The sequence below is a fragment of the Cryptomeria japonica genome, chromosome 3, assembly GCF_030272615.1.
Source record: "Cryptomeria japonica chromosome 3, Sugi_1.0, whole genome shotgun sequence".
Lineage (NCBI taxonomy): Eukaryota > Viridiplantae > Streptophyta > Pinopsida > Cupressales > Cupressaceae > Cryptomeria > Cryptomeria japonica.
In genome coordinates this window covers 560,482,288-560,504,414 of record NC_081407.1, presented here as the reverse complement: position 1 = coordinate 560,504,414, position 22,127 = coordinate 560,482,288, and the positions used below count along the sequence as shown (strand labels likewise).

At 35.3% G+C, this 22,127-nt stretch overlaps 1 protein-coding gene across 2 annotated transcripts in view; it reads right to left on the bottom strand.

Annotated features, from left to right (window-relative positions):
- The window catches only part of LOC131029908 (uncharacterized), a 296,098-nt gene that overhangs the window by 18,045 nt on the left and 255,926 nt on the right, over window positions 1-22,127 (bottom strand). For both annotated transcript variants that reach the window (XM_057960581.2, XM_057960583.2), the window contains 7 exons: window positions 18,177-18,305; window positions 17,986-18,071; window positions 17,728-17,843; window positions 17,514-17,626; window positions 16,807-16,930; window positions 16,450-16,571; window positions 15,774-16,306 (listed from right to left, as the gene is read on the bottom strand). In XM_057960581.2, coding sequence (XP_057816564.2) covers window positions 15,774-16,306; window positions 16,450-16,571; window positions 16,807-16,930; window positions 17,514-17,626; window positions 17,728-17,843; window positions 17,986-18,071; window positions 18,177-18,305 — 1,223 coding nt within the window. The remainder of the gene's footprint in view (window positions 1-15,773; window positions 16,307-16,449; window positions 16,572-16,806; window positions 16,931-17,513; window positions 17,627-17,727; window positions 17,844-17,985; window positions 18,072-18,176; window positions 18,306-22,127) is intronic.

Sequence of the window (22,127 nt, the reverse complement as noted above, 5' to 3'; positions counted from 1 at the left end):
GTTTATTTATGTATGTATGTATTTATTTATATACTGTCTGTATATGACTGGGACAGCATGACTGATATATGTTACCGTTTATATATGACTGGGACAGCAGGACTGATACATATTGCTATTTGTATATGACTGAGACAGCATGACTGTTATATGTACTGTAAATTCCAATTAAAATTATTGCTGTATATCAATTAGTAATTAGAATACTGTTGCATGTAACTGGGTGAATATATGTGATAATTCATTTAGGTTACTCCTGCACATCAATTAATAGTTAGAGTATTGTTTTCAACTCTATCTTGGAGAGAGCACTGGAGATGGTAATCAGTGGCAACGAGGGGCTATTATGTGGTCAGAGACCCATGAAGTCAAGATGCCAGTTGCTATCTCCCTGCCAGTCTTTTCAAGACAGAGAGGTTATTTGTGTGACTGAAAGTATTATGGTTTAGAATGAAAGCATAAGGAGACTACCCATCTACCAAGGGGGTTAGAAGCAACCGGCCCTTGGATTTGGTAGACAAGCAGTCCCTTGCTCTCCTCTTTAACCTATGATACTTTCTTGCTATCTGCATGTTAGTGCTGATGGTTTGGGCTAATCAGTAATATGTATATGTTTGTAGGTATTGTGTGTCTATCCTTGTGATTTAAGGGCTATCCATAATCAAGCAACCGAGTGCAGGCTTAAGGCACTGTACCGGTAGGGGACATTACACATTGCATCTGGTAAAATAGTGTGACTACCACGCAAGGATGCAATCTTATGAAGGCTGCAATAACTATATCCCGTGAAACGTTATCTCATTCCTTCCTATGTTAAAACACTTATGAGAATCCAGCAAATTTCCACTTTGTAAACAACTCGAGAAGGATTCATGTTTTGACAAAAAAGAATTTTCTAATTGTTGTGAGGAAACTCATGTGACTAAAAGGTGGCAGAAAATGAGACAAAATGTACACTCAATCATTAGTAAATAAACTACTGATGCTTAGAACTACAAGATCTTATAACCATAGCAATGCAAAATAAGGTAAATTCTAGGTGCAAATTTGCTTCCTACATACCAACAACCACCAAGAATAGCAAAAAAATATCCTTACCAAAACATAGCATTTCTAGCAATTTTTGAAAGACTAAAAGTGAAACAAGTTTTATTCATTTCGAAGTCATATCTGTTAAACCTGTACTATTATTTATGTTCTCTCACTTTTGCTAGGTTTTCCTATTTTTCTAAAATAAAATGGCTTTTGCAAGTAGAACTGGTGGCAAAAAGAAGAGGGGTCCTTGTTGGAAACATGGGACACTAGGTGCAGTGGGAGGAGAGGTTATTTATAACCAATGCACTAGGACTATGACTGGTAGCATAAATCAGCTCAAATATCACCTTGCACATATCACTTGTTGAGATATTACAGCATGTGATAAATGTCTTGAAGAAGCTACAACGGACACAATAGCAATGCTTGAAGCATATGGCTAGAAGAAGGGAAAAAAAAAAAAGAGAACAGAGGCAATGGCAGATTTGAGTTCTATGGGGTCACATGCAGATTTGAGGGCCGCTTTTTCCCTCAGGCCACGGATACAAGGATCAAGATGTGTGGGCAGCCATATGGCTAACTCTTTTGTTCCATATAACACTCCTAGTGTGTAATTTGGATTGCAAGGCATTGTGTGGAATAAAGAATTGCAACATAAGGCAAAGTTGGCATATGCTAGATTTTGGTACTACAATAATATTTGTGGCAGGTAAGGGGTTCAAGGCCCCAAGTCATCATGAGTTGAGTTGGCCGTTATTGCAAGATGAGGTCCAAAACACTCGCCAACTAGTGGGAAACAAAGGAGAATTTGGGAAAAGAATGTCTGCACCATTCTATTTGGTGGGTGGACGGATGGCAAGAATAGGACACTCATCAACTTTCTAGTTACTTCAAGGGAACATTTAGTATTTAAAAAAAATAGTTGATGCCTCCAATGAAGTGATAAATGTAGAGATCTTGTGCAACATGTTGAATGAGGTGCTGATGGAAATGGAAGTACAAAATATCATTCAGATTGTGACCAATAATGCAGCTGCATATGTGGAAGCTGACAAACTATTACAGGTTAGGTATCTAACATTATTTTGGAGCCCCCATCGTCTTGACTTGCTCCTTGAGGACATAGAGAAACTAAGCTAGGTGAAGAATGTGGTTGAAGATGGAAGGAATATCACAAAGTACATCTACAACCACACATGGGTCTTGAATCTTATGCGAGAGCACACTGATGGTAAGGATCTCATGCAAGTAGGGGTCTATTACCCTAATTTTTGAACACCCAAATTTTAAACTTTTGCATTAAATCCCATGCCTAGCTTATCTATAATGCATTGCTCGAGAGTTTTAAGTATGACTGTTCATGTGTTTTAAGTTAATGCCTTCAGTCTGAATTTTTTCATGAGTTGATTGATCTTCGTCAATCTTCAAATTCACTATGAATTCTCTATTTCAATCGGAAAATTCATGTTCATAAGGCCAAGATTCAGTCTCAAGAAGATAACATCTCATGCAATGCCATGATTGCACATGGATTTATTACAAGGGTGTGATAAACTTTCAGGAAAATGTGCATGTCAAATCTAATGCTAAGATCCACAACCTCCGCAAATGATATGCAATGACTCCAACATTTTTCAACAAGCATTTTCCCACTACACATATTTAGTGAAAGAACTCCATGTCTAGATGATGTCTCATTCAAGATAAAATGCTATGGAGTATATTGTGTGGATGTTATGTGGTCATAATGGTTCAAAATATAAGTTAGTGCAAGGACATCCAAATCAGCAAAGAATTTGGTTCTATTGCAATTTACTTCAAATTTGATGATCACATGGGATTGAACATATCTGTCAAATCTTTCTAGAAATAAGAATATATTGAAGTGAGAAAATGGAAATGAATTGTGTTCTAACCGTGTTGTGGTTTTCCAAAGGCAAATATTTTGGTTGTCAATCGACAAATAATTAAGTCTTCCAAAGAGCCAATAACTGAATGGTAAATATATTGAACTTTTAACAAATATCAAAAGTGACCGATAAGATTGTTTTGCTAATGAAGACTCTGCTGATTTAGTCCATTTCATAAAGAATCTGAGGAGAAACCTCCATATGGATGAATATATACCTATAGGTCTATCGCTAAGTTCGATGGAGAAACAAAAAGACCAAAATTATCTAGTTGGAAGAAACAAAAGACAGACATGGAAGTTAATTAAAGCCTTCAGTGATAAGAGACATTATCAGTAAGTTGGTGTAATTTGCCAAAGTGCCGAATAGAGGCAAATTAAATGCACATAGGTCTTTTGTGTAACTTAACAAAGTTACTGACTTATGTTGTGAATTATCTCCAAACACCCGATGGTGAAACTAAGCTAATTCAGTTTCTTGGCAACTTCGGTTTGTTTCGTATACCATCTTGAAACTAAGCTAATTGATGGTGAAACACAAAGGAAAATGGTGAAACTTGAAGGGTATAAAACCAATTTTGACAACCCTTGCAAGTATACCATCTGCATACACAAAAATGGAAGCTATGGAATAGGTTATGAACATCCACCAAAGCATAAAGAGGAGAAAGCTTCAGTTCGATCTTATTGCTGCAAATGCTCTTGGAGACCTGCATGCAAAATGTGGAATCATTGATAGGCCGCGCAAAGTGTATGACAACATGCCAAGCAAAGAGATGCCATCGCATGGAGTGTAATGATATACATGAAATGGATTTGTCAAAAAGGTTTTAGAAACTTTCGAGCAAACCCAAAATATGGTTTGATAGACATGGTGTAAAAGATGTTTGGGAAAATTCTTCAAAGAAATGTGATTTCATGAATGCTGGGATTGCAGGATATGCACAAAATGAATTTGTTGACAAGGCTTCAGAAACTCTCGAGCAAGTAAAATGGGTAGGCATAGAGTTGAATTCTACAACCTCGGCCCACGTCCTCTCTATACACAGCAATAATAATAGAGATATCATCTCATGGACCCCTGTAAGACATGTAAGCCAGATTTGCAAGCATAATACGATGGTATGCGATATACAAACTGTGGAAGAAGAGAAAAGGTGCATGAACTTTGGACAGAATGAATCAAAGCGATGTCACTTCATGGAACACAATGATTGTAAGGGTGTTTACAAAATCGGTTTGTTGAAAGAGGAATAGAAACTTTCAAGCAAATGCAATTGGTTGGTGTAAAGCCATTTCAATAATCCTCACCACCCTTCTCCATATTTACACTGAAATGTGATTAATGGAAGAAGAAATCAATCCGAATCGAAGTGCGAGAGGTAAAAAAGGTTTTGTCACGTGTAGTCACTGTCACCTTCATCGTCATGCATGCAAAATGATTGTGAAGGACAAGGCGTATGAATCATTTTATACAATCCTTCAACACCATTTCATATCATAAGTGTAAAGCCAAGTTCGCATTAGAGATGTGGAGAAAGACATAAGGCACATTGAAAATGTCTGATTATTGATATAATGCATTGAATAGATGGTTATGAACTTTGCACAAAATGGGTTTGTTGAAGTGGTGCTGGAAACTCTAAGTGGATTCAATCAACAGAAATAAAACCACATGTCACAACCTTTGCCAATTTCTTTCTGCGTATACAAAAACTAGAGCTTTGAAACTATGTACAGACATCCATCAGAGCATAAACAATTGAAGATCTTTATCAGGAATTAGAGTGGAAAACGCATGGCTGGACTTATAGGCAGTGTGTGAAAGAGCATATTATAATTTGAAATGCTCTGGTTGACATGCGCGGTTGATTTTCGTTAGATATTATAATTGGAAATTTTCTGGTTAAGATGAATGCAAAATGTGGAAGCATATGACACAGCATGCCTCACAGAAACGTGATCTCATCAGATGCAATGATAGCAAGATTTACAGAAACAGCTTTAAAAACTTTCCAGCACATGCAATTTGTTGATGTTTGTAGCTAGGTCGAATTCCTTCTAGGGCCGACCTAGCCTATGGGTGACTAATTGGCCTATCGGCCTTGGCCACATTAATGTGCAAAATCAATATGTAACTTGCGATATGAGCTGGCCCTAAATGGGCGATGTAACTTGTGATATGCAAATGTAACTTGTAATTGCAAATAGGGCCGACACTATAATGGGTGCCAATTTAAGAGCATATTATTATTATTAGTAGAGCCGACCTAGGATGTATTAGGAGGCAAAGGCTCATATATATTCAAGATTCAAGCAAGCATCAAACACATCCAAGCAATTAAGTATCCAGTGAATACCTTCAGCAGTGCATCTTCTTGATCAGCGAATTGTATCCTTGATTAGCAAACTATCTTCTTATCAGTGAAGTATCTTCTAGGGCAGCAAATCATCTCCTGATCAGCGAAGTTTCTCCTAGGGCAGTGAATCATCTTCTGATCAGCGAATCCATTACTGAAGCAGCGAATCAATACCTTATGTTGCATCCAGCACAGCGAACCTATTTCTTGGCTAAGCAAATCATCTTCCTTCAAGCATATTGCAGATAAGTCTCACTGCTGTGTATGTCAGGTTTATTGCCCTAGTTCAGATGCATGTGATGCTTCAAGAGTTGAAGCAAATTTGTAAAGACATATACTGATTTTTTGTCTAATAAGATCTGAGATTAATTGCTGGGTTTTTCACCTTCAAGAGGAAGGTTTTCCCAAGGTATTCTTGTGTTCATTGTGTTATTTCTGATTATTGTTATCAATCTGATCTAAAATTAACACAATTGGCTGATGTAAAGCCAAACTCCAAAAACTTTGCTAGCATACTTCCTGCCTGTGCCAAAATGGGATCTCTGGATCAGTGTATGGACATGCATCAAAGCATAATAAAAATCGGGATTTTGGTCAGATATAATGGTTGGAAATGCCTCGGTTGGCATGTATGGAAATGTGAAATCACAGAGTACGTGAAGCATTTGACAGAATACCTCAGAGATGTCTTCCATGGAACGATATAACTGCAACATTTATGCCAAATGTGGGGGCATGCATTATAAAGCACATTGATAGTTGGACAGCAAGCATCAATGAGTTGTGGTCTCATAAAATGCAGTAATTCAGAAAGTGCAGATCCATATACATGTAAAATGTGAAAACAAAGACAATATACTTGAATCATTTAACAGACTCTCACAAATAAATGTCATTGCATAGAGTGTGTGATTGCAGGTTGAAGGCAAAATTGGATTTGTTGAAAAAGCTTTAGAAACTTCCAAGCAAACACCATTGGCAGGTGTAGCGCTAAACTCCACAACTTTGTACAAAAATCCTCCCTTTCGTGCACTAAAATGAGAGCTTTGAATCAGCGTCTGGACGTTCATCAAGGTATAGAGATACAGAAGATTTCTGTCAGATATCATAGTTACAAGCAGCTCAGTTGAATATTGGTTCACTTGGAAGATTTTCTAATGCAGGATTTCTAGATGATCGTTTATTACATTTAGAGTCTTTCTCATAAAACTTTTATGAGCATTGGGAGGAAACCTTGAAATATAATGGAATAGAGATTCTTATTAAATATTTTAATCCATGGATTAGTTTCTGTGTATCATTGAGAAAGGTGCAAAGGAAGTTGTATATTTTGTGCAATTGGAAGTATGGATTTTAAAAGCAATCTTTCAAAAAGTGAAATATTGGGGCAACTAGTTCATGCATCATGGTTATCATGAATCCGCAATGTTGTATTTATGGACATGGAAGGAACTTGGAGAACAAGAGATTTAATTTCGTGAAACTTCTCAAGGTGCTATGCAAAACATGTTAATCACAGACCAGCAAAGATCACCTTTATTTTAGAGGATGCTCAATGCAAAGAATAATGGATCGATGGAATGAAAGATGTCTAGTTGACATAGTTGCAGTGTATGTCATTCAAAGAAAGATGTTGCTGAATGGATACTTTATGTCAATAATGGACGTACTGACCTATGGATATTTTGCAATGCACAATCCTTTTCATCTTTATGGATACCCCTAGAGTTGTCTTATCTTTTTGAATGGATAGATATAAGTTTTGTATCTTCAAATGACTCGGTGGCAAGATGGTTTCAAGTACAGATGAAGCAGATGAAAATGGAAACCTACCTCAGCAAGATCAATCATTTGATCTTTCTTCAAAGTCAGGAGTTGATAGTCACATTTTTGTAAAATTGACTTAGGTCACACTTTTGCAAAAGTGACTTATGTCACTTATTGTAGCCACAAGTTAGAATTTGAACTTCATTTTTGTATAAGTTAGGTAAATCCTAACTTGTTTCTAAAAGTTAGTTACTAGAAGTATTAACTTAGGTAGTTATCTTAAGTGGATACCTAAGGTAGTTATCCTAAGTGGGTACCTAAGGTAGTTATTATGTAAGGCCTATAAATACAAGGTCATTTGTAAAGGGGGGACTCTTACAGAGGGGGAAACTTTGGAGAAATTCTTAGAGAGACATTTTGATGTTCACATTTTGTATTGAAGAGCTTTTGGGTTTGTATATTTTCAAAAGGATAATAAAAAATGAGTTTGATTCCTACGTCTCGAATGTACTTCTGAGTTATTCTTATCGGTTTCTCGTATGTTAAATTGATAAACCCTATGTGTATTTGTGTGATCCATTGGTTTTCAATTCAAATGATATAAGTAAATGATGAATAACGATCATACCCTGGTATCTTAGTTTTAAAGTGCTAAGGCAACTTGTTTCTTCGTATGTTGAAATGTGTTTCCTTTATTTCATTAGCATTGCATATCAAAACTTATTTTGTGCTTAAACCCCCTGTAATCAATCATTTGTCATGAAATCCTATTTGGTATTCATATGTCTTCCAATAGGGCTTTTGTTATCTTTCTCTTCTAGTTTTGTTTTGTCTCCTTTTTGTACTTTCAGGTGAAAAGTACACAAAAATTATAAATTACCCCATCATACGAGGGAGTTGCCCCTCTCAAACGTAAAGGAAGATTGTAGTCTTGCTGCAATCTCTCCAATTGTTGATGTGGTTGCCACTTCTCTTTGGGCAAACAGGGTCAATTTCAGAGAAACAATCGTTGTGACAAATCTATTTACCAACAAGGTCACACAATTTGCTACTAATTACCTCACCTTGCAAAACATAGTAGCTACATTGCCCAACTTGAAGCGGATGTTTGTGAGTGAAAGATGGTTCGAGAGTTCTTATACTAGGAATCCTAAAGCAAAGAAGGTTGTGAAGGCTTTTTTTTATGATAGATTTGCCATGATCATGGAGGAGATCATCAATGTGATTTTTCAAACATTGATTGATGATTTATTTTTTATTTTTAAATATTACAATTTGCTGATTTTGTCAAATATTTTTATCTCTAGGTATCAAAACCGTTGGTGAGGGTTCTATGAAGGGTGGATGGGAATCAAAACCCTATGGGATATCTACATGAGGCCATGGATAGGGCCAAAGAGGCAATTCAACATTTGTATGGGTCAAACAAGATCAAATATGAACCCATATGGCCCATAATTGATCAAAGGTGGAACCGACAACTCAAACAACATATTCATGTTGTTGCCTGCAATTTGAACCCCAAGTTTTATTTTTCCCCTACTCTCAGAGTAGATGCAAAGTTTCTTGTTGGCCTCAACAAATGTATTTAAAGATTAGTTGATGATGAGAACCTTCGAGACTTCATACTTAATGAGTTACAAAGTTATAAGAAGGTCGATGAGTCAATGTTTTATTCACCTGATCGCACTTGTAGGAGAGCCCACCCTGCTGCTGTTTCAATAAATAATTTATATATTAATTATTCACTTAATTGCATTAATTCACTAGATAATTTATAATTTAGTTAATTAATTGATTACGAATAATTAATTAATATTTATCTCCATGCATAAGGCAAACTAAGAAAAAGCAAACTATATTTAGATTTTCAAGAGTTTCATGCATTAATTAGTCTATTATGCTATTTGTGCACACATGACTGATTCATGCATTGACTTTCAAACTCTCAGTCTATCTTGTAGACTCCACCATTTAGGGTTTCTATCTTTAGAGTTAGATTTCTTTATAAGGATGTCATATCCTTCATTGTAACTTAAGCAATAAGCAATACAAGCAATTCAGTTATTGTTATTTGTCTTCAATTATTTTGCTGTTCAATTTTCTCTGTGTGACAGGTATTCTTGCAAAAGCTAACTAGGCTTGTGGGATTCTCATTTCATGAATTCTAACATGGTATCGGAGCTCCAGATCTGAAAATTCTTATTCGCTTTTTTGGAGAGTATTTGCATGCACAACAAATTGTTCATCTTCGGTTAATTTGGATCGCACAATTAGTTCTAGAAGGTGCCTTTCATTTTGCTAAAATCCGATATATAGAGTCCATTTTGCAAGAGTTCGAAGTTCGAGGGTTTTTCTCTGTTACAAAGGGTACCTAAAAATTCAGAGCTTTTTGGGTCCAAAAGGACCTCACGGTTGGATTCAAAAGGCCGATTCCATGAATTTTGATATATAATTTGCCTATTTTCGGTGATAGGGGCATTTGGGGCATGATTTTTTTATTAGCACGTTTTTCGATGCACGAAAATTCGTACAGCCGTACCTGCACAAGTCAGAAATTTTTCCAAAAAAAAAATCAATTGGCTACAAAAGTACCTTGAATCAGCATTGTCGTCAGTAGTACAGTCAACATACATGGTCCATTTGGGCCCTCTTTGGACCCTCTTTGTGCCCTAAAATAGGGGGTTGGTATTTTGCTCATAACTTGAGCATACGGAATTGAAATCGCGCAAACCATATATTGTTGGAAATCTCTTTTCAAGCCCTATCCAGATATGGAGGTAATTTTTTTTTATTTTTTTATTTCGCAGATTTTTTTGCCAATTGAAGTAAGAAGTAGTTGTTTGCGCTCCCGAGGGCATATCTTGTGCCTCTGGACTCCATTTTTCGCAAACAAGATGTCGTCAGAAAGATGATTTAGAGCTCTATCCAGATCTCAAGTCCATTTTTGCAGATAGATTAACAGCCCATTGTCTCTTCTATATGAAGTCAACAGTGCCTTTCTGGTCCTATTTTGTCCTCTTGTGATCTAAGCTCCATCTTTCATGTCTTAGATCTCTATTATTTTTAGGATCATGGAGAATAGCATTCAGATTTAGTGTACCTGTCATACCTTTGTTGGTGCTAATGCTTCCTTGGTTTCGCGTTGGAGTTAGCTATGTATTCAGTACTTGTTCCTATGTACTAGGAGATGCAGTGCGAACATTTACCCATGCATTTCGTGAGATGGAGCACTTACCATATCGATACTCTTGCATTCCTATTTTTGGAGGTTCTTTTTTCAGCATTATAGTAGTCATTCTACGATAGTGTTTGCAGCTTCTTCATGCTTGTCTTTTGTTTCTCTTTTGGAGAGGAGTTTTGTTCCCATTCAGGGTTTTCTCCTTTGCTCTGTTTCTGAAAAACTTCCATGTTTGTTCATGGGTACCTCATCAGGGTTTATGCTAGGACCCATCTTGCATTTATCTTTGCATGCTTTTTTCCTACATCTTTTTTGCCTCTCCCCAGTTGTACATTCAGTGGGGTGCTGGAATAAATAATTTATATATTAATTATTCACTTAATTGCATTAATTCACCAAATAATTTATTATTTAGTTAATTAATTGATTACGAATAATTAATTAATATTTATCTCCATGCATAATGCAAAGTAGGGAAAAATAAACTATGTTTAGATTTTCAAGAGTTTCATGCATTAATTAGTCTATTATGCTATTTGTGCATACATGACTGATTCATGCATCGAGTTTCAAACTCTCAGTGTATCTTGTAGACTCCACCATTTAGGGTTTCTATCTTTAGAGATAGATTTCTTTATAAGGATGTCATATCCTTCATTGTAACTTAAGCAAGAAGCAATAAGCAATACAAGCAATTCAATTATTGTTATTTGTCTTCAATTATTTTGCTGTTCAATTTTCTCTTTATGTGTGACAGGTATTCTTGCAGAAGATAACTAGGCTTGTGGGATTTGCATTTCACGAATTCTAACATGGTATCAGAGCTCCAGATCTGAAAATTCTTATTTGTTTTTTTGGAGATAATTTGCGTTTACAGCAAATTGTTCATCTTGGGTTAATTTAGATCGAACAATTAGTTCCAGAAGGCTCGAGAAAGTCAGGATCGCCTCTCATTTTATTGAAATCTGATATACAGAGTCCATTTTGCAAGAGTTCAAAGTTTGAGGGTTTTTCTCTGTTCCAAAGGGTACCTGAAAATTTGGAGCTTTTTGGGCCCAAAAAGACCTCACGGTTGGATTCAAAAGGCCGATTCCATGAATTTTGATATATAATTTGCCTATTTTCAATGATAGGGGCATTTGGGGCATGATTTTTTTATTAGCACGTTTTCGATGCACGGAAATCCGTACAGCCGTACCTGCACCAGTCAAAAAAATTTCCAAAAAAAATAATCAATTGGCTACAAAAGTACCTTGAATCAGCATTAACGTTAGCAATACAGTCAACATACATGGTCCATTTGGGCCCTCTTTGTGCCCTAAAAGAGGGGGTTGGTATTTTGCTCATAGCTTGAGCATATGGAGTTGAAATCGCGCAAACCATATATCGTTGGAAATCTCTTTTCGAGCCCTATCTAGATATGGAGGCAATTTTTTCTGATTTTTTCATTTCGCAGATTTTTTTGCCAGTTGAAGTAAGAAGTTGTTGTTTGCACTCCCGAGGGCATATCTTGTGCATCCAGATTCCGTTTTTTGCAGACAAGATATCATCGGAAAGATGATTTAGAGCTCTATCCAGAATCTCAGGTCCATTTTTGCAGATAGATTACCAACCCACTGTCTCTTCTTTCTGAAGTCAACAGTGCCTTTATGGTCCTATTTTGTCCTCCTGTGATCTGAGCTCCATCTTTCATGTCTTAGATCTCTAATTTTTTAGCATCATGGAGAATAGCATTGAGATTTAGTATACCTATCATACCTCTCCCTTGTCAGCATTATGGCGGGGTTACTACTATTGGTGTTAATGCTTCCTTGGTTTCGCATTGGAGTTAGCTATGTATTCAGTACTTGTTCCTATGTACTAGGAGATGCAGCGCTGACATTTACCCATGCATTTCGTGAGATGGAGCACTTACCATATCGACACTCTTGCATTCCTATTTTTGGAGGTTCTTTTTTCAACATCATAGTAGTCATTCTATGACAGTGTTTGCAGCTTCTTCATGTTTCAATGTTTCTTCATGCTTGTCTTTTGTTTCTCTTTTGGAGAGGAGTTTTGTTCCCATTCAGAGTTTCTCCTTTGCTCCGTTTCTAAGAAACTTCCATGTTTGTTCATGGGTACCTCATTAGGCTTTATGTCGGGACCCATCTTGCATTCATCTTTGCATGTTTTTTTCCTACATCTTCTTTGCCTCTCTACCCAGTTGTGCATTCAGGGGGGTGTCGGAATAAATAATTTATATATTAATTATTCACTTAATTGCATCAATTCACTACATAATTTATTATTTAGTTAACTAATTGATTACGAACAATTAATTAATATTTATCTCCATGCATAATGCAAACTAGGAAAAAGCAAACTATGTTTAGATTTTCAAGAGCTTCATGCATTAATTAGTCTATTATGCTATTTGTGCATACATGACTGATTCATGAATTGAGTTTCAAACTCTCAGTCTATCTTGTAAACTCCATCATTTAGGGTTTCTATCTTTAAAGTTAGATTTTTTTATAAGGATGTCATATCCTTTATTGTAACTTAAGCAATACAAACAATTCAATTATTGTTATTTGTCTTCAATTATTTTGTTGTTCAATTTTCTCTTTATGTGTGACAGGTATTCTTGGAGAAGATAACTGGGCTTGTGGGATTCGCATTTCACGAATTCTAACAGCTGCTAGGTAAATAAAAATGTGTTTAATTTTAATTTACCTTTTTTTCACTCTTTCAATTTATTAAAATCTTTATCAAGTTATGAATGGCATTTTTTATCCTTGCAGATTTGTGGTGGGAAGATTATACCTAATCTTCAAAGTGTGCCATCTACATGTTATCTCAGCCTTGTAGTGCTTCTGGTTGTGAGTGCAATTGGTGTGTTTTTTAGGCCATTCATACCCAAAAGTGCAATAGGTTAACTCAACAACACTTGAATGACCATGTATATGTGCAGTACAACCTCCAATTGTATGAAAAGAAGGTACAAGGACAAGGTATATATATATATATATATATATATATATATATATATATATATATATATATATATATATATATATATATATATATATATATATATAACTAAATAAATGAATAGAATGAACTAAATAAAATCTTAAATGATAATAACAAACAAGATTTAATATATAATTTATATTTATTAAATATTAATATTAATTTCATATTTATCAAATTATAATATAAATTTTGCAATATTATATTGCTGGCAAAATAACGAAGTAATTAGAAAACAAATATGATAATAAATAAATTCAGAAAAACAACTATTCAATAAAAACAATATATAATTGTATAGCAATCATCCTAAACAATAAATAAAGTTAATTATTAAATTAAAGATACTACTGGTGTCAGAGATTGTCCCCTCACAATAGACCAATCTGTATAATTGTTGGAGTGAAACAATTAAGGGAGTAATGACTGTTAGCATCAACTAAGGATTAATATCCTTAAATCTATCACCAATCAAACATATTTAACTAATATTATTATGACATAAACAAACCGTATAAATCATCATTATAATATTCACCTGTCTAATCAGTTGTAAGCAATTATAATGAGATTGGCTAAGGCAAGAATAAATATCGATGACTAGATAATTTATTAATGATTATGATTTAGTTACACGATGTCAACTAACGATCAGCAGGTACAAATCAGAGACTAATCTCAATGAAGATACATGATGATAACCCAATTATCATTGGTCACTAGTTTGGAGATTAATAATAACGAAAGGATGCGATTATAAAGTAGTACGACTAGTATGTGTTAGGAAGGCAATCACAAAGAGACATGAGACATGTCTTATCCACGTGACTTCTCATCCTAAGTGCATGGTATAAGAGGGCATTCACAATCTCTTTATTCATCATCAATTTGGAATTTATCTTTTAATTACCCCTTGTGGATCTGCTCTTCATGGAGCAAATTGCCTTTGGCATGGTTGATTGCATACATTTAAAGATCAGTTCAGAGACAGCCCCCCCAGTTGCTAGAATCACTCAATCATATCAGACAGCAGCATTTCCAGAATTGCATAAGCCTATCAGCATATCCAAAACAGCAATTATTGCTTTAAGCAATAAGTAGGCTTGATTGCAAGGAATGAGTCTTACTTCTTATTCTTTTGGATCAGTTTACTTGAGCAATTGACCAAGTGCCAATAATTGGTTGCATACTGAATAACATCTAAATCAGAGAGGGCACGACATTGTTGCAGGCTTCTACAGATATATCAGAAACAGCCACATTATCTATTATTGCAAGAACATAACTTCAGATCAGGGACAAAAGCGTATCACTGTAAGTGATATCAGAATATAAATCTGAATATTCATAAAGGCATATCTAAAAGGAATAGATCGGAAGAGGTTGCATCAGTTTGTACAGAGCATTACAAGACGGTCATTTATAAAGCATTTTTGTATGAAGGAGGGACAAGGAAGATATATGCAAATATGGAAGAAGAGAAATGATAGTTTTAATTGGGAAGATAAGTTCTATCCTTTGAACTATTCTTAAAAGTAAATTAATAATGAAATGTCATCAGTTTGGGTAAATTTTATATTCTAGTTCTCACTTAAGTCTGAATGGTTGTCTCAGGACTAAATTAAGGCGAATCCCAAATGGGGACATTACATTGGATTGCCTCGCTTGATGATATTGGTGTTGATGTGGATCCATTCTTTACTGACGGTCACTTAACTGAGTTGGAGAGGGAGGCAGTTGAATGGGAGGCAGAAGTGGCAGCACGTGAGGAGGAGGAAGGCAAGGTTTGTTACTAGCAGAAGCAACTGTTGAGGCACTATCACTATGGTTGAGGCAACTATTGAGGATGTTGCAGCTACTTCAGCACCACCCACACAGTGGCAACAATCTTTTTTGAGCTTTAGTCATAGATGAAATATATGATTTCTATTTTTTATTCATAACAAAACTTGAACTTAATGCGTATGCATAGGTTGTAGTTGTTTTGTGGTCTACGATATGTGAACTCAAATTTATTTAGATGTTGCACCTGTTTTTTTGTCTATGGTATGTATTTAACTCAAACTTTGAATTATATATGACGGAAATCAATAACATGTTCTACAAATTCAATGAATATCTGTTTTCTAAGAATGTTTTAAGAAATTATATATTTTCAAATGTTCAGTAAATTTGCCAGGTTATTGCTGATTTTTTCTCGAGTTTTTCGCCAAATCCCGAGTTTTTTAAAACATTTCGACCAGCAGAGTCATTGCCGAGTCTGATTTTTTCAACTATGATTCTAATGACTCATGAGCTTTTAGTAAGGCTTATGTATACACGATTGCAAAACATGAAAAAATAGTGCCTAATCCTCAAATGAATGCCATAATACTAGCAGCCCAAAGTTACTGCAGCTTGAAAACAAGAAGAAACTACACGTAAATTGTCAGCTCAAAGCATTGAGGATAGTTTCCTGTCTACACGTAAAAAAATGTAAATGCTAATAGTTAAATAGATTACATACCTTCCAAGTGCTGCAATTAGTTCAGGTGAAATGTCCATTTTATCTACTGGAGGAGCCAACAAATATAGATCAACAAGGACAGTAATTATCCCCTCAGCAAATAGCGGACTTGAGACTTGATTAGACATCTCTTCCTCAGGAGCAGCACTTAATTCAGAAATAGGAAATTTTTCTTTAGTCAGAGAATTCTTAGAAACATTACTAGGAGAAATTGAACCTCCTGACTTCAATGTTTCCTTAGAAACCACTTTCAAATCTGTAGGTTTTGACTGTGCACTAGACACACTTTGTCCATTACCATGTGCAGATGTAATTTCTGCATTACTATCATTGAAAACACTTCTAGGTTGTTCTCTCGAAGTACTGTTGACATCCGGTGCAACAAAGCCATCACCAAAGTGGGCTTGAGCTCCTGGAAGATAAGATAGCATTTTTCTAAAAAGACTTGGCCACATAGAAGACAATTTCCCATCCTTTGGCTTAAGCATAGGCAGTACCTCCAATACTGTTCGTTGAACTGGGGGAAGGCTTCCCTGACACATGTACATTATGATATCTCTATCAGCTACATCCATTTTTTCCAAACAATTCAAGGATGAAGATGTAATTTCTATAAACCAAGATTTCATAAAATAAGATTCAAGCACACACATTGCATTCGATAGATTGATCTTACATGGTCCATCACAATGCTACCAGTTATACTTTTTGGATGCCTAGCCATCAGATCAACCAGCTCTAACAAACGGAGATAGAGAGTAGCATCAAACATATTGAATGCTTGAACATACAATTCACCTGTTCATAAATTGAGACTACGAACTGTCAACAAAATATTCTCTAAAGATCCATTGGAAGCAAAAGTGCTACAATTGTCAATGGCTACAGAGGAAATCCATATCAAAGTCATCTAAAGAAAAGAGTTGCAATTACCAATGGTTACAGAGGATCTCATAACAAATGCATCATTAACTTTTCATGAAGAAACTCTCGTATTAAACCCTAAGATTGTTGGTTATAATCAGAAGCTTACCCAGACTACGCAATAGTTCTTGCTTAACCTTACTGGTATCTCTACTTTGGTACTCAGCACCTTTTTGTAGAGCAGTTTCAAAAACACAAAATGCTGATTTGAAATAATCCGCAGGCATAGTCCCCTGCAATAGCAATCTCAACATCAACAAACCTTTCATAGAAAAATGCTAAAAGGAAGTGACAGAAGCACTGAATCAAGAATGAAATTTCTAAAACCTTTTGGGCCTTCTCTGGAATTTGAAGTTGTGTAGAAATCATAATCCAATAAAAAAAAAGAATTCTCACTCAAAGTTGAAAAAAAAAAAATCTAATAAAAAAGTAGTCTCTATCTAAAATTTGTCAGTAAGTCAAAAAGCTTGGTTTAGGTTTGGCATCATTATTATTTTTCAATTGATTTGCAGGAGAACAAGATAGAAAGCAATATGAAGATTAAAAATTGACCGCACCTCTATCCTGATTAGAATTTTTTAAATTTCATCAAATATTAACAAAACTATAAATTTCTGGCATTAGGTTTTCTCGGTCCACTGAAAAAAAATTTGTAAAGCTTTTTGTAGAAATTCTATAAAATTTTACCAAAAGCTTCACAAATTAAAAAACTATAAATCATCCAACAAATATTCAAAAACTTTTCTGACAGTTAAATATGTAAAGCATGTGCCTGAATAACTAAAACGATATGATGGAATGGACCTCTAATAGTACCTTCGAACAGTGAGCAAGCAGTACAGTTTGTAAGCAGTTAATTGCTGCAAGTGCAACCTCTTTGCTCCCACCTAAGATGCTTTCTTGAATAAAAATCAGCAATGACTCCCAACCTGCCAAAGTTTAATTCTTTGTGCTAGAAATTAGTCTTTGATTTCTTAATCAAAACAGAATTTCAGATAATGTGTACCTTAAAGCTCAAGCATGCACTCACCTGTTGTGAAATTGTCTAGGGTTCGCAGAAAAGGGAAGAAAGGCCGTAACAGACGACTCATTCCACCTAACACCAGCACCAAAGTCTCATCCCATTGTTTTTGTTGAGTATTACGGCTGTCAGATTATTGCATTCATACGAAAAATAAGAAAGAATGCAAAGCTCTACTTCAGTACTGTTTCACTCAAGACTGACGTGGCCAATGTGAAGAACCTCACACATCTCTAAACATTATTAAATATTTAGGTCCTAACTTACCTGTGATGAATAAGCATGTGGACTGGCTTTCCCCCACGCATACCTAATTCCTTTCCCTGCCACTCATCTTTTGAAGAAGTTGCAGCCTGTAGATATATTAGGGCCCAAGCATATCATCAATCAACTAAAACAAATATCTCTACATTTCATATGAATGCAACTATCAGTAAGGCAACAATTTTATTACTCACCAAATGCCGTACATCTGTAAGAAGAGGAAACACAAGTCTCCAAAGGCAATGCTCCCACATATCAGTTGATAACTTATGCCCATGACTGCTAAGAGATTGGAAGAGAGTTCGAATGGCTGAAATCCTGACCTATAACATAAGGAACAGACAGACTTAATTTCAGAAAAGGAAGAAGAAAATATCATGAACCCTATCCACCCACCATGTTGAAAGAAATATTTCTAACGTTTGCAAAATAGCATCTTCATAGAATTATCATATTAAAATAATGATGAGATTTATTTGTCGAGACTACATCCTGTAGCTCCAGTTACTGTGAATACAAATCCCAGTTTTATTAACCTTCTCCATGGAATGAAATGCACTGTGTACAAATAGGATTCATACAAGAGAAATAAAGAGAAAAAATGCAGCAGTTAGATTTCGATAAAGTGATGTTCATTTGAATAGCCTAAGACATCAAGATTAATGTGTGTAGAACTCTGAAATCAAGATCTTTCTATGCTACAAATTTCTGGTAAGCAGCTACAACATGTGCCAGTGGAATCCATTTGGACAAATGTTAGATGCTCTATGTCACAAAATATGTATTAGTCCCAATGATATGTCAATATTTTGTTTTCTTAGCTCCCCAACTTGTTCTTATTTTCATTGTAAATGACTGATACAGAAATTCAATGGTTATTTTCTGGGATATCCTTATCAGAGTTTGAGATTTTGAAATTGATCAGCGCAACACATAGATACATAGATGAAAAATCAAGTCCATTAAATAAAGGACTCAAATTAAATGGGCTATGATTATGTCAGAAAAATATTTACAATCGAAATGAAATTTCTCTATTTAAATGACAACTTCTTTGCATCTTCATATGTGCATTAAATATCTAGACATCCTGTCCCGCATGGCTAGGTGAGTTGGCTTGGGCTATGGGTTTGCTCCTCATAGGTTTTGGGTTCAACTCCCTCCCGGGTTTAAGAGGGGGGACTGCTTGCGGGGGTATGGATCCTTCCCCCAGGGACTAGTCTTGCCTCAGCTCGCCTTGTTCACTGGGCTGGGTCATGGGGATACCCTCAGCATCTTCAAAATATATATATATATATATATATCCTATGAATTATTGAATGTACTAGACAGTTTGTTTTATTTTAAGATAAATTTGTATATCGTTAGCTACTTATGCCTTTCATTGTACACCAAATATAAAACACTATATTCCCATTCAACTTTCTGAACACGCCAACATAAAAATGAAAGCCAATTGCACTTAAATTTTAAAATAGAAAATTCAGATCATAAATCACAGTTGGCTAGATAGATCGATAGTAAAAGAGAACACTGATCAGAAGTAACAGGCTACATGAGCAATCAGATAGAGGGAACTCCTCTGACAATCATAAAAATAAAAAAGAAAGAAAAACGGATAGACAAAATGAATAAATTCATATTTTTGCACTGAAATATGGGTGGAGAACTACCCTTACTTATTTTTGGATGAAAACACAATGAAGTTGTGACCTGGTGCCTGCCAAAGAATTCCTTCTCAAGAATAGCATAGATTGATAGGCCAAAAGAAGAAAACCAAGCACAATGAAATATTCCCTTCAGAACTGATGTGGAAGCCAAAGAATCACTCTTAATATCCCCAGTGCATGGATGCCATGGTATGAACATAGCATATGCACAAGGATTGCCATCTCATGACTGCGGTAATGTCACAAACTAAGAATGTATGAAACAACTATAATTCGCCAATTGAAATTCTATGTGTGCTTACACAAAGTAGTTGACAAATGTTGATTAATGGATTTAGTTCATCTGCAATTGTACTTAAAATGAGATATGCATAAGGAAACACCACTCAGTACCACTCAAGACAAGGCAACACGACAGCACAAACCTTTAATAAAGTGGTGCTTTAATGTGCCACAAAATGAAGCAGGCCCAAAAATATGGGACCTTGCAATGCAGGATTAAGAATAATAGCAAACTACCTATAAATATTGAAAAGCTCCATAGATTTTGACAATCATTAATTATTCATATGATTAAATCACTGTATGCCTCTACAACCATTCCACTTCTACAAGGGGCACAACATGTAATAGCGTTCCACCCTAATAACCCTTGAATGGGATTATTGTTATGCTCCATACTGAAAGTTTTCATCCTTTCTTTATATGCATCTTACCATAATTCCCCTATCTCTAGCCACCTTGTGACTTTCAAAATATATATCAACCTTCATAGCATATCATCATTCAAGCCAATAAATATGCAGTAGCCATTGTGAGATTAAGTTTCCATATAAATATAATCAACAAGGGTAAACTGAACACTACAGCCCAAGAGGAGAATGAACAATTCTCTCTCTCCTCAACAATGTCTCTCTCCTCAACAATGTTCAGAGCCCACTGGTTAAAAGTTCTCGTGTAACTAGCATCAGCCTTAAAGTGTCCTTGATTTGACAATTTTATGGAAGGAGAAACTCTTTATTTTTTGAGGAATGATCAGTCAATAAAACTATCTGTCAATTATGCATGCTTGAATTATTAGTGAGGATAATGATGACTTTTAACATTGTTTAAAACAAATTGATATGTAGGACCTTTCAAAGTTTGTCATTCAAATACACATTGTGCTTTGTTTTTAACTTCAGTGTGCAATACATCAATGGAATTGCTAGTTTTGTGGTTACTGTCTTCTGTCTTGTAATCCATATCCTTTGGTTCATCACATGTCTGTTTAAGAAGTGTAATTGTTGAAATTATAGCCAATGTAGCAATCCATTCTCATTCAACATTGATCATCCCATTTTCTTCTAGTTCACATAACATCTAGATTAAAAAAGAAAAAAGAGAGATAAAATAGCATTCATGCACTAAATACATAGGTAAGACCTCATATTCTTTATAGCATCATTTCTAGATTTGAACATTAAGGAATGAAATTTCTCAAATCATTTTGGTCTTTGGAAGCTAGGAGTTCATGGAGAGAAATTGAGGAATATAGTTCAACTACTTCCCATATTGTTATGAGAAGGACAAATTAAAATGAAATGGTGTTCATGCTAATCTTCATTGGCATCACAAATTTTACAAATTCATTCATCACAAAGAAGCTGCTCAACGGACTGCAAGTTAGCCTTTTTTTTTGTCCTTCACAATTGATGTCTTTTTCACACAACTTTGAGAGAAAAAATAAACAATGGAATGACCAATGACTTATGATAACTGCAATATTTGCTAGATTTCTTACAGTTAGTTTTGTTTTTGTCATAAAATATGAAAAAAACTACTTCCCATATTGTTATGAGAAGGACAAATTAAAATGAAATGGTGTTCATGCTAATCTTCATTGGCATCACAAATTTTACAAATTCATTCATCACAAAGAAGCTGCTCAACGGACTGCAAGTTAGCCTTTTTTTTTGTCCTTCACAATTGATGTCTTTTTCACACAACTTTGAGAGAAAAAATAAACAATGGAATGACCAATGACTTATGATAACTGCAATATTTGCTAGATTTCTTACAGTTAGTTTTGTTTTTGTCATAAAATATGAAAAAAACTGACTTGGCTCATTTGAAGGATCAGATGAAGCAATATGTTATGAATTAGGGAGAGAAATAGAGGATTTTCTAGAGGATGGCTTTAAAATTGACCTGTTTTTTGTTGGATATTTTGTCATTGATGTCAAATGTTGATGATCAAGGATGTATGAGTGCTTGAGCTACTTGCTGATTATTCATTAGATTTTCATCAATTGTTCAGTTGAGCTACCTGGTTGGGTGCTTGAGATGCTTGAGCTACCTGGGTGTCTGGTTGAGCTGCTTGGCTGTCTACTTGAGCTGCTTGGGTGTCTACTTGAGCTACTCGGGTGTCTACTTCAGCTACCTTCCTCTCTGGTTGAGCAGCCTGTGTGTGTGGCTAAGCTGGTTGGGTGTCAC